At 38.0% G+C, this 12643-nt stretch overlaps 1 protein-coding gene across 3 annotated transcripts in view; it reads left to right on the top strand.

The window, feature by feature from the left end:
- The window catches only part of Pds5a (PDS5 cohesin associated factor A), a 100193-nt gene that overhangs the window by 66636 nt on the left and 20914 nt on the right, over positions 1–12643 (top strand). For all 3 annotated transcript variants that reach the window (XM_027390762.2, XM_027390760.2, XM_027390764.2), the window contains exons 20-26: positions 2677–2800; positions 3927–4085; positions 7195–7263; positions 9123–9259; positions 10772–10895; positions 11246–11450; positions 12379–12493. In XM_027390762.2, the coding sequence (XP_027246563.1) occupies positions 2677–2800; positions 3927–4085; positions 7195–7263; positions 9123–9259; positions 10772–10895; positions 11246–11450; positions 12379–12493 (933 nt within the window). The remainder of the gene's footprint in view (positions 1–2676; positions 2801–3926; positions 4086–7194; positions 7264–9122; positions 9260–10771; positions 10896–11245; positions 11451–12378; positions 12494–12643) is intronic.

Genomic DNA, 12643 nt, shown 5'->3' with positions numbered 1-12643 from the left:
TTTAGAATCAAAGAAAACCTTTTGTTCTTAAGAGTAGTGGGGGAATGAAAGGAATAATCACAGAAAAGCAAAAACACACTATAAAGACTGCAGTAACAACCTTGATAGCGCCTTTGGATTATAGCACTTTAGAAAAAAACAAAACAAAAAAAGATTAGTTTTATTTTTGTATTATTTTGGCTTGCCTTTAGGAAAAACATTTCATATACCTAATACTTGGTCAAAACTGTATCATGTGGTCCTGCAGAGGTGGCTCAGCCACAAGTGCCACAAGTGCACACGGTGCTGCTCTTGCAGAAGATCCTAGTTTGGTTCCCAACACTCACAATGCCTGCCAATTGCAAGTCCAGCAGATCTGAATCCCTGGCCTTCACAGGCACCTGCACTCAAGTATACATGCCCACACACAGACACATAAACATAATTACATATTGTAACATATTTATTATTGGTATATCGTTTATTGTACAATTTTTTGTTTCAAGTTGGGTATAAATTCAGTAGCTACAACCTTTCTGTCCCAATAGAATAATAGGGCATTTAAATAGTGTTCATAAAATACTTATTAGTTGCTTTGTAATTGATAATAGTAGCAAATTTTCTTTAGTTGTTCACCAGTTTTAATAGTAGTGAGCTTATGACCAAAAGACCAAATGGTGCTTGGGCTAGACATAGAAATCCCTATCTCATAGTTCAGATTTCCATGGAGACAGGCTTGAGACAATCATAAACATTGTCAGAATTATGCTAGCGGTGTTCCAGGCTGTTTGGTTTTTGGTTGAGGTGTATTGCTTGTGGTCTTGATTGTTGCTATTGAAGTGGAACTCTTGTTATAAGCAGGCATTTGCATTTGGTGACATCAACCTTTTGGTCTATAAAATAGAACCTTTTCTAATTTTTGTTGTTGTTGTTTTTTTGGTGGTTTTTTTTTTTTTTTTTTTTGGTTTTTCAAGACAGGGTTTCTCTGTGGCCTTGGAGCCTATCCTGGAACTTGCTCTTGTAGACTAGGCTGGTCTCGAACTCACAGAAATCCTCTTCCTGTGCCTCCCGAGTGCTGGGATTAAAGGCGTGCGCCACCAACTCCCGGCTCTAGTTTCAACTTTCATGATTAATGTACACATACTTTTATAATGAAGTCTGTATAACAACAATTAGACCCGGGCGTTGGTGGTGCACGCCTTTAATCCCAACACTCGGGAGGCAGAGGCAGGTGGATTTCTGTGAGTTCGAGGTCAGCCTGGTCTCCAGAGCGAGTGCCAGGATAGGTTCTAAAACTACACAAAGAAACCCTGTCTCGAAAAACCAAAAAAAAAGAAAAAAAGAAAGTTGAAACTAAAGCTAGATGTGTGCCTCCATGGTAGTGTTTATATAGCATGCATAAGGCTGCGGGGTGTCCCCTGCATTTGGAGATGAGGTGTTTATGTGTGAGGGTAGGAAAATAAAAGAAAGTTGTTATTAATGTTTTAAGGATATACCTCTACTTCACATATGTATGTGCCTACTTTGTAGGTTCATATTAATGTATTTCCTTCATATACATGTTTTGCCATATAGTCAGGATTTATTGTATTTTTTTTTATTATATTTGTTTCCATATTGTCCTGTTGAAAGACTTTTAGTTTGATGTCTTATGTTACTACAATGATTAAATGATTTTTTTTTCTTTTTCTTTTTATTTTTCCAAGACAGGGTTTCTCTGTATAACAGCCCTGTTTGTCCTAGAACTCCCTTTGTAAGTCAAGCTGGCCTCTAACTGAGATCCACCTGCCTCTGCCTCTTGAGTGCTGGTATTAAGGTGTATGCCATTACCATCCAGTTTTTAAGTAAATTTTTACTTTCAAAATCCAGTTTCACCTTTTAATCCAGCTTCACCTTTTTCTATCCATATAACCTTTGCTAGTTTTGACACATTGTTATGTTCTTTCTTATCCTTGCTATGGGTATAAATAATAGCTCTTTTTGGGTGTTAATATTCATTAGTTGAAGTAATCCATGTTAAAAACACCTCGAATGAGCGGGGGGGGGGGGGGGGGTGGTGGGGGTGGTGGTGCAAGCCTTTAATCCCAGCATTCGGGAGCAAGAGCCAGGCAGATCTCTGTGAGGCCAGCCTGGTCTACAACCATAGTGCTAGGATAGGCTCCAAAGCTACTCAGAGAAACCCTGTCTTGAAAAACCAGAAGAAAAAAAAAAGAAAAAGCAAACTTTTAATTTCATTTTACCAAACTGAACATAACTATCTGTGTGTACTCACTCTCACTGGTATCATTTCAGCTGTTTAATAAAGCTTGGCCTTTTACTACTGTTTTTTTCATGGTTTTTCAGTTATTTCAGTTTTAAATAACTGAAGGGAATTATAAGGGAACCGGGAAGTTAGGAATGTCTACTTAGAAGGTAAATGTGAATATGCCCTGGGGCAAGTTTCACATTATTAATTACATGTAACTAGTTTATTTTTCTATTTTTATGAACTGGCTTTAAAATCAAAATTTTTCGCTTAAAATAGCCCCTGAGAAATTGAATGTCTATCAATCGAATAATTTCTAAGAAAGCCTTTTCTACCAGCACAGACCTGATTAAGTAGGGGAAATGATGAATAGGAAGAAATGTTAGGAATTTGTATGCTTCAGAAAAATACAACTGTATTATTTATTTATTTACTTATATATTTTTTTGCAGAACCTTAATTCCCATTTTACATCAGAAAGCAAAGAGGGGTACTCCACACCAAGCAAAACAGGCTGTGCACTGTATCCATGCCATTTTCTCAAATAAGGAAGTCCAGCTTGCACAGATTTTTGAGGTATACATAGTACATAGAATATGTTTCCATTGGTTTGTGTCAGTCTCTGTAATTTGGTAAAGCTAGAGTCTAGGTTTTTAAGCCTGTTTCTATGTATTCTTACATTACAATGTAAGTTCTCAGAGCACTTGTCTACTCAGCACTGTATTTTCAACTGTTAATCTAGGTACACATATTTCATATTGCAGAATGTTTTATATTTGAGACTGTTCTCCTTTAGTTGTGTCAGACTGTTGATAGATGGTTGAACTCCTTGCCAGGTACCTACAACCATCCCTGAACACTAATCTCTTGTCAGTCTCTGAGTATGATCCTTAGACAGACTCTGCTTCTTCAAAGGCAGAGTTGTTATTAAGCAACTTGAAATGTTCTTATTAAATTGGAGATGATATGACTCCATAAACTTTTACTTTTTATTTTTCAAGGTTGTTTAAAATATCAGCATAAAAAAAAATCCACCAACATACCAAATTAAATGCAGAGAGATGAAAATAATGCAGATTTGGTAAAAGATATCCTGATTTCTGCTTCTTTTATTTAGGTTTTTTTTTCCCCTTTATCTTTTTTATGTATTTTTTTCACTTTAATTATTGTCTTAGTTGTTACTCTTTTATTACTGTGATGAGACACCATGACCAAGGCAACTTACAAAAGAAATTATTTAATTGGGGCCTTACTTACAGTTTCAGAGGATTAGTCCATGACCATCATGATGGGAGCATGGCAGCTGGCAGACAAGAATCGATTTAGAGAAGTATCTGAGAGCTCACATGTTGTCTGGGAGTTGCAAGCAGATAGAGTTATATGCTTTTGAAACATTGAGGCCCACCCCCCACTGACTCACCTCTTCCAGCAAGGCCACATCTCCTAATCCTTCCCAAGACAGTTCATTAACTGGGGACCAAACATTCAAACATGCAAGCCTATGGTAGCCATTCTCATTTGAACCACCACAGTTATATTTCAGTAGGTGAAATAACCAAATATCTAAAATGTTTAAAATTAATTATGATCATATCAGTAAAACAGATTGACTTGGACATGTTAAATTTATGAGGACTGTAGAACATCTAAATGCTTATAAAGCCAATTGGTGATTTGTTTTTGTTTTGTTTTGTTTTCATAGCCACTCAGTAGGAGTCTGAATGCTGATGTACCAGAGCAACTTATAACTCCGTTAGTTTCACTTGGCCACATTTCCATGTTAGCACCAGATCAGTTTGCTTCTCCAATGAAATCTGTGGTGGCAAACTTTATTGTTAAAGATCTTCTGATGAATGACAGGGTAAGTTTCTAATATAATTATTAAATTTAGCTTCATGAGTTTAAGGCTGTCTGTGTCTTTATCACAAAAACATTTTTTCAGTATGGCGGCGGGGGCGGGGGGGGGGGCAGTGTTCAGCCTAGGCACATGCTTTATATGTTAGATCTGAGATGACTTATGTCATCATCACAGACCTTTTCAAAGGTCTGTGATTTTTTGTTTGTTTGTTTTTTGTTTTGTTTTGTTTTGTTTTTTGTTTTGAAGACAGGGTTTCTTTGTGTAGCCTTGGCTGTTCTGGAAGTCACTCTGCAGACCAGGCTGGCCTTGAACTCCCAGAGATCTTTCCTGTTTCTGCCTCCTGAATGCTAGGTTTAAATGTGTTGCCCCACCACCACCTGGCCATTTATTTTTAGTTTATGTGTTTGGGTGTTCTGCCTGCATGTATGTCTATACACTATATGCAATGCCTATGGAGGCCAGGAAAATCCTCTAGGTCCTCTAGAACTGGCGATAAAGACAGCCACCATGTGAGTGCTGAATATAGGCTGTTTGCAAGAGCAGCAAGTGTTCTTAACCACTGAACCATCTCTCCAGCCCCTACCGTGTGTTTTAAAAGGGATCTAACAGCACAGAATTAGGGAGGATTCAAGCACAAGGCACACTTACAAATGTCTTTCTTTTTAGTGCAACATTGAGCAGTCTAGATTACCTTTTCTTGAAGTTAGAGAAGATGGGGATTAAGTTAACACTAAAATCATTCATAGTGATCCATCATGTTAAGAATGGTTTGTGTTCTTGTCCAGAATGGGATCTAAGCTACCACAACTCGCTTGATATATAATCGTTTGTGTGTGTGTGTGTGTGTGTGTGTGTGTGTGTGTGTGTGTGTGTGTGTGTGTGTGTGTGTGTGCGACTTCACTTAACTCATGTTTCCACCCTCGTTGTTTAGTCACTTCCACTATCCTCCATCCATCTCCCGGGCTAGTTTTCTATTTGTTTTCGAGACATGGTCTCCCTGTATAGCCCTGACTGACCTGAAACTGGGTATGTAGACCAGGTTGGCTTTAACTCATAGTGCTGATCCACCTGCCTCTGCCTTCCAAGTGTTGGAATTAAACATCATATTCAACCTGATTCTTAGTTATTTTTCTTTTTTAAGGAGACACTATTTTACTATATAGGCTTGTCTGGTCTGGAACACACTGTGTGGATCAGTCTAGCCTCAAGCTTACAGAGATCTGCCTGCTAAATTAAAGGCATGTAGCACAATATCCCTTCTTTCAAAGTTTTATTACGTTTTTATTTAGTTGAGAGGTGCATCACAGGGCATTTGTGTGTTGTGAAGGTCAGAGGGCATCTAATGAAGTCAGCTCTCTCCTTCCACCATGTAGGTTTTGGAGATTAAACTCAGGTTGTCTAGCTCAGTGGCAGATGCCTTTTCTCCCTGAGCTGTCTCCCTGGCATTCATGAGGTATATTATTATCTTACCAAATTGAAACACTCTTCTGTTATTAAGCAATTCCCCCATCATAGCTTCCTCAGAACCTCTACAGGCTGACTATGGATTTATTATAGCTGTCTTACTGTCTGTTCTTGCCCTTTTATAATCTAGCTTCTTTTACTTGGCATATTTCCAAGATTCATTGTGTTGTGGTGTTGATTAAAATTTCATGTATTTTCTTTCCTGCTGAAAAATATTCCTTTGTATATTTCACATTTTGTTTGTCTCTTAATAGTTTTGGATTGTTTTTACCTTTGGGCAGTTCTAATTAATGTAATATGTACAACCAGAACATTTTCTTATCTTTTGGATAAGTAACTAAAAGTAAAATTTCTGAGTCACATGATTATTCTATGTTGGACACTAGATATTACAAGACTGGTTACCATAGTGTCTGTCCCTTTTTAATCTTTTCACCATCTAGTCTGAAGGTTCTAGTTTCTCTACATCCTTTTTGACCTTTGATGTTTTGCTTTTTGAGGGAATATTAAATGTTTGTTTTGTTTGTTTATGTTATTTACTATTGTTTCTGTACGTTTACTTGGCATCTGTGTGTCTTTTGGAGAGCCATCTGCTCAGGTCCTTTAGTACTTTTAGTTGTTTCACTTTGTGAAAGTGTTAAGTTTTGGTGATTTGGAGATAGGGTCTCATGTAGTCTGAGTTGAGTTTGAACTCTGTGTGTAGCTGGCTTTTAGCTCTGCCTTCCTCCCTAATTCTCGGATTGCAGGCATTCACCATTGTACCAGCAAGGTTTATTTATACATTCTGTGTATTAAAACCTTCTTTAATATTTGCTGAGTGCAAGGTAACAAAGATTTCTTCTGGTGTTGTTAGTTACTGAGTTTATAGTTTTAACCTAGTATCCTTTTCCTTTTAGGTAATGTTTGTTACTTCCTTCCAAGTTTTCTTAGCACCATTTGTTGAGAAAATTGTTCTTTACCCAAAACTTGGTATTTGTGCTTTTGTCAAAAGTGAATTGACCTTTATAATAAAAGGGTCCCGTCCTCCGTCCCCGTCCCCCCCGTCCCCCGTCCCCCGTCCCGTCCCCCGTCCCCGTCCCCGTCCCCGTCCCCCGTCCCCCGTCCCCGTCCCCGTCCCCCGTCCCCCGTCCCCGTCCGTCCGTCCGTCCCGTCCGTCCCCCCATCCCCATGCCCCCCCCCCCATACAGGGTTTCTCTGTTGCTTTGGAGGCTCTCCTAGAACTAGCTCTTGTAAACCAGGCTGGTCTTGAACTCACAGAGATCTGTCTGCCTCTGCCTCCCGAGTGCTGAGATTAAAGGCATGTGCCACCAACGCCCGGCCCAATAAAAGGTTTTTTTTTTTTTAATTTTTTAGTTTTTTATTTTATTAGTTCTAGTTAGGGAACAAGCTTATTTCAAGTCCCTTCTCCCTCTCCTTCCCCTCACCCCCAACCCTCCTCCCCCAACCTCAGCCTACCCCCCAATAAAAGGGTTTTTTGCCTCTTCTGTTCCTTTGCTCTGTGATCTTGATTACTGTAAGTTTGTAATGTTTTGAAATTGGAATGTGTGACTCTTCTAATTTTGTTCTCCATTTTTAAGTTCTTTTACCTATGTATTTTCACATGTATATTACACAAGATGAAAAAATTAATTTCTTCAATTGTCGATAGTCAACAGGTGAGAAGAATGGAAAATTATGGTCTCCCGATGAGGAAGTTTCTCCTGAAGTACTAGCAAAGGTAAATTTGGATAGGTATTAATGACCTTTATGTTGGAAAAAGGAATGCTCGTGGGTGTCCTGGGCTTTCTTTTTACTTTTTTTACTTGTTTGTGTGGTTTTTTTATGGGGTGGGGGTGTGCTCACATGCTCACAAATGCATGCATGTGCACATGATTGCAGGTCCCCCTGAAGCTAGAGTTGCAAGTCACCCTGTTGGTGCTGGGAACAAACTTAGATCCTCTATAAAACCAAGTAGTTCTCAGAACTGCTGAGCCCCGTCTCTATGCCTTGGGTGCCTTATTGGAAAATTCATTGTAAATTAGTATTTCTCTAAGGAACTGTAGTTGCCAATGTTTGTGGATTTTTTTAAGGGGTGTGAGTTGGTGCTGGGAATTTAACCATACATACTGAGTGTTGGAATACTCAGTATACCTCTATCCTATGCTGGGTCAGAGGTCTGACACTGACTGTGTACAGACCTATCTGCTCATTATATGTGAGCCTATAATATTTTGTAATCGTGTATTTTTATCAGCTGGCCAGTAAAACACATTGTTAACTAGTTCTTCATGTGTGTTGATAACAGTCATTCAGTAATTGAGACCACAAATAATTATGTAAATTCCCTTTTAGTCAAGATGTGTTAAGGTGAACCAGACTAGATTTATTCAACAGTTTTCTAATACTACAGTAATACAAAAGCCTTTCAATGTTTTTAATCAGCATAGGTTTAGTGGCTACTTATATGTTTTGGGGGGATTTTTTATTTTTTTTTATGGAGTTGCATTTTAATATATAGTGATTAGATCAGGATACTTAGCACATACCATTTCTTTGTATTGAGAATATCCATCGTCCTCTATACTACTTTGAAATGTCTAATTAATCACAATTATCCAATTATTGAAGATGGAGGTTTCTGTCCCTCCTGGTCCTACAGCCACTTTGTCCCAAATAAACACACAAAGAGTTACATTAAGTATAAAATGTCTGGCTGATGGCTCAGGCTTCTTATTGGCTAGCTCTGTCTTAATTATTAACCCATTCTATTAATCTATGTATTGCCATGAGACCATGGCTTGCCCGTAATCTGGCATGTTATTCCTTCAGCAGCATGGCGTCTCTTTCTGTCCTCGGTCTGCCTTCCTTTCCCCAGCCTTCTCCTGGTCTGCTTACCCTGCCTATGAATCCTGCCTGGCTACTGGCCAATCAAGTTTTATTCATCAACCAATAAGAGAAACATATACAGAAGGACATTCCCCATCAAATTATGATTAAAATTAAAGTTCCTACTTAGACTGAGGACACAGGCCTTTAAGCGAAGCCCTCAGGAGGCGCGTGCATCTATGGATTGTAAGATAGCCTGGTCTACATAGTGAGTTATAGGGCATCTAGGGCCTTGTAGAGACACTTAAACAAATAAACTCCCCCTTTGTTTGTTTGTTTAAGACCGGGTTTCTCTGTGTAGCCCTAACTGTCCTGGAACTCAGTCTCTGGACCAGGCTGACCTCTAACTCCTGAGTGGTGGGATTAAAGGCGTGCCCCCAAAATTACTACTTTTATACAAGTACATTGCTGTGCCAGTTAGCACCCATTCTTCTCTCCTCCCATCTGCCTGATCTCTAGTAACCTCTGTAGTAATGTGTATCGTTTGCCTTCTGTGTGGGAATAAGAACATGTATAGCTATGGAAGAAGTTCATCTACAGATTGAACAGAGAATGATGTTAATTCTTACTCTTCCTATCCCATTACCTTTAGAAATAAAATATCTGCTGATAGGGATAAGTAGAGTCATTACTCAAATTAGTTAAAAACAATATTCCCTTTAATTGGAATTTTAAGTTGCTCTCTTTTTTTAGCATGTTAATATCTTATAGGTACAGGCAATTAAACTTCTGGTAAGGTGGCTGTTGGGTATGAAAAACAACCAGTCTAAATCTGCCAACTCAACTCTTCGGTTATTATCAGCGATGTTGGTTAGTGAGGGTGACCTGACAGAGCAGAAGAGGATCAGGTGAGCATTCTTCTTCCTAGTTTCCTTGTCCCTCAGGTTGGGTAAAAGAAGATAGAGTTCTTTCCCTAACTAATACTGCATGTCATTGCACTGCAAGCTTAGGAGTTACCTCTCTCTTGAATACATTGAAGAATGAATGTCTGCTAATAAACTTTTCATTATAATCCTCTCAGTGTTAGTAAACATTTGGTGAATAATCAAACTGTTATTTGTTGAATTTCTACTTTTTGTATCACTATGAAAGTGTAGCAAAAATAGATCACCCTGTAATGTAGTGAAATTACTGTCTCCTTTTTGTTCCTTATTTGAAGAAAATGTCAAGTCCTTTATTTCTTGCAAATACTTGATATCAAGAGCAGCAACAGATAACTCATGATTTTTACATCAGTTTGTGCGAGAGGACAAAGTCCATTTTTTTTTCATGCATTCAGTATTTGTTAAGTACTGTTGGATACTAGGTACTGCTGTGTATTTTTTTAATAACATTGTTTCCTCTAAAAATATATAATTTGCTTGTAGAGGAAATATAGACAATTAGCTCATTATGCTTCATGCTTTGATTTAAAAATGTGATATGCAAAAACAGTGATTAGAGCTAGGTTGGCAGTATTTGGCATGCCTTTACAGTGTTTTGAAGTACTTTGTAAAGAAGTCATGGGCACAATCCACAGTGGAGCTGAAGGCTAAATACTACCAGTTGACCTGGAAAAAAAAAATGTTTTAACTATTTGTGCATTTAAACTAAGTAATGTGGTCTAAACTTAAGTAATACCTCTTTCCCTATCATGCTGAAAAAAATTTAGGGATTTCTTGATATAGTGGGAATTAAGAAAATGGATTCTGTCCTTATTATTCTCATGGAACTATGAAACTTTTATATCTTTCCTTTCAAATATTCATGAAACATAGCCGGGTGTTGGTGGCACACGGCTTTAATCCCAGCACTCGGGAGACAGAGGCAGGCGGATCTCTGTGAGTTCGAGGCCAGCCTGGTCTCCAGAGTGAGTGTCATGTAAAATATACATATAGCCATATTCTATTCTCTATATCTACCTTTTCCTTTGAAACATCTGGTTCTTTATAATTGACTGCTATTCATAAAATGTGTGGGATTAATGTTGAGTCTAATTATGTGTATAATGTATGTGACATAGTAAATAGATATAAAATGATGTGATGATTGGCTTCTCCTTTGGTTTGTTTAAATCAAGTTTTCACAATGAATAGTGTTCTTGACATAAGGGATACAGATTGTGATGAAACTAGCTTTGCTTAGCATTGTAAGTAGTTTGATTGGTAAAGTAAGAATTGCTCTGTTGGGTGAAAGGTTAAAGGGTAGAAGCCACAGTTGACTTGAGCATTTTCTCTGGGTTTAGTTCATATACACAACATTACTGACTTTATTTGCACATTAAGTTACCTACTATCAATCTCATACTCAAAAAGCAGTCAGAGAATTTTATGTGTAATAATGTTTATAAGAAATGTTTATTTCTTTCTGTTTGTTTATAGTAAATCTGATATGTCTCGCTTGCGATTAGCTGCTGGTAGTGCCATAATGAAGCTTGCTCAGGAACCTTGCTACCACGAAATTATTACCCCAGAACAGTTTCAGCTCTGTGCACTTGTTATTAATGTAAGTGGAAAACTTCTTTCAAATCCTTGTCCTCAAAGTTGAATGCATTTACTTCTCATTGAGTACAGACCCATTTAATATGTGGATATATAGACAGAAGAGTTTATTTCAAATGCTCAAATATAATCATTTTAAATTTTTGTTTTGTTTATTGAGATAGGGTTTATCTGTGAATCCCTGGCTATCCTGGAACTCACTGCTTCTGCCTCCTGAGTGCTGGGATTAAAGGTGTCCACCAGTGACACTTGGCCATTATATTTTTTTTAACAAATAAAATGATTTTAAGATGCGTGCATGTATATAAACAAATGTTTACCCATCTTGTGCATTTTTGTTTTGTGCTGATATAGGATGAGTGCTACCAAGTAAGGCAAATATTTGCCCAGAAGCTTCATAAGGCACTTGTGAAGTTACTGCTCCCATTGGAGTATATGGCAATCTTTGCCTTGTGTGCCAAAGATCCTGTGAAGGAAAGAAGAGCACACGCACGCCAGTGTTTGCTGAAGAACATCAGCATACGCAGGGAGTACATTAAACAGAACCCTATGGCTACTGGTATGTATATAATTGTTGTTCTAGTTAGGGTTTCTATTGCCAGGAACAGACACCATGACAACGGCAACTCTTATAAAGGAAATCTTTTGATTGGGTGGCTTACAGTTTCATCCTGCTTAGTCCATTATTGTGGGGCATGCAGGCAGGCATGGTGCTGGAATAGAATCTGAAAATGGAGAAGGAGCTACATCTTGATCCTACAGACAACAGAAAGTGAATTGGGACACTAGGTGTGGCTTGATCATATATGAGACTTCAAAGCCCATCCTCACAACGACACACTTCTCCAACAAGGCCACACCTCCTAATACTGTCACTCCCTATAAGTTTACGGTGCCAATTACATTCAGACTGCCTCAGTAGTTCAGGAGGGGCACTCAACATTTCCACTGTTGTTTATACTAAAATAGTTATCTTTATAGAATGTTGTTGTTATAGTTGTAGTATGTGTATAAACTGAATTCTTGTATTGGAATGATATTTAGCTTTAAATTGTTTTAGGTAGCTTAGTGGTGATTCCCAGCACTTGGGAGGCGGAGGGAGGCAGGTGGATGTCTGTGAGTTGGAGGCCAGCTGGGACTACAAAGCAAGTTCCAGGATAACCAAGGCTGTTTCACAGAGAAGCCCTGTCCTGGAAAAAATAAATAAATAAATTGTTCTGGTAACTATATTTTCTTATGCAACCAGCAGTGTGGTTTAATTTGCACACATTGCTCAAAAGTATATGCTTTTATTCCCCTAACTGTTCCAGTCATCTACTATGTAATTTATCTTGACTTTGATTTCTTTTAGGATCAAAGTAAAAATATTACACTGTCATCTGAACACACTTTTCCTTCTGTTTGTAAATACCTGAGAGAAAAACAGAAGCAAATAGAACTGGAAAAATGAAGGAATTTATAAAAGCTGTTCTGATTTTTTATTTTAGAGAAATTATTGTCACTGCTGCCTGAGTATGTGGTCCCATACATGATTCACCTGCTAGCCCATGATCCTGATTTCACAAGGTCACAAGATGTTGATCAACTTCGTGATATAAAAGAGTAAGTTGTGTGTTTTAGGAATTTAGCGAATTATGTTCATTCTTCATCTTTATCATTATTCTCATTGGAAGTTTTATTATTGTTTGGAATTTTTCTTTTTATATAATTTAATTTTGTGGACATTGGCATTTTGCTTGTATATATGTCTGT

The sequence above is a fragment of the Cricetulus griseus genome (genome assembly GCF_003668045.3).
Source record: "Cricetulus griseus strain 17A/GY chromosome 1 unlocalized genomic scaffold, alternate assembly CriGri-PICRH-1.0 chr1_1, whole genome shotgun sequence".
In the NCBI taxonomy this organism is placed as follows: domain Eukaryota; kingdom Metazoa; phylum Chordata; class Mammalia; order Rodentia; family Cricetidae; genus Cricetulus; species Cricetulus griseus.
Note: the sequence above shows the minus strand (reverse complement) of the source record. Positions and strands in the feature narration are given on the sequence as shown.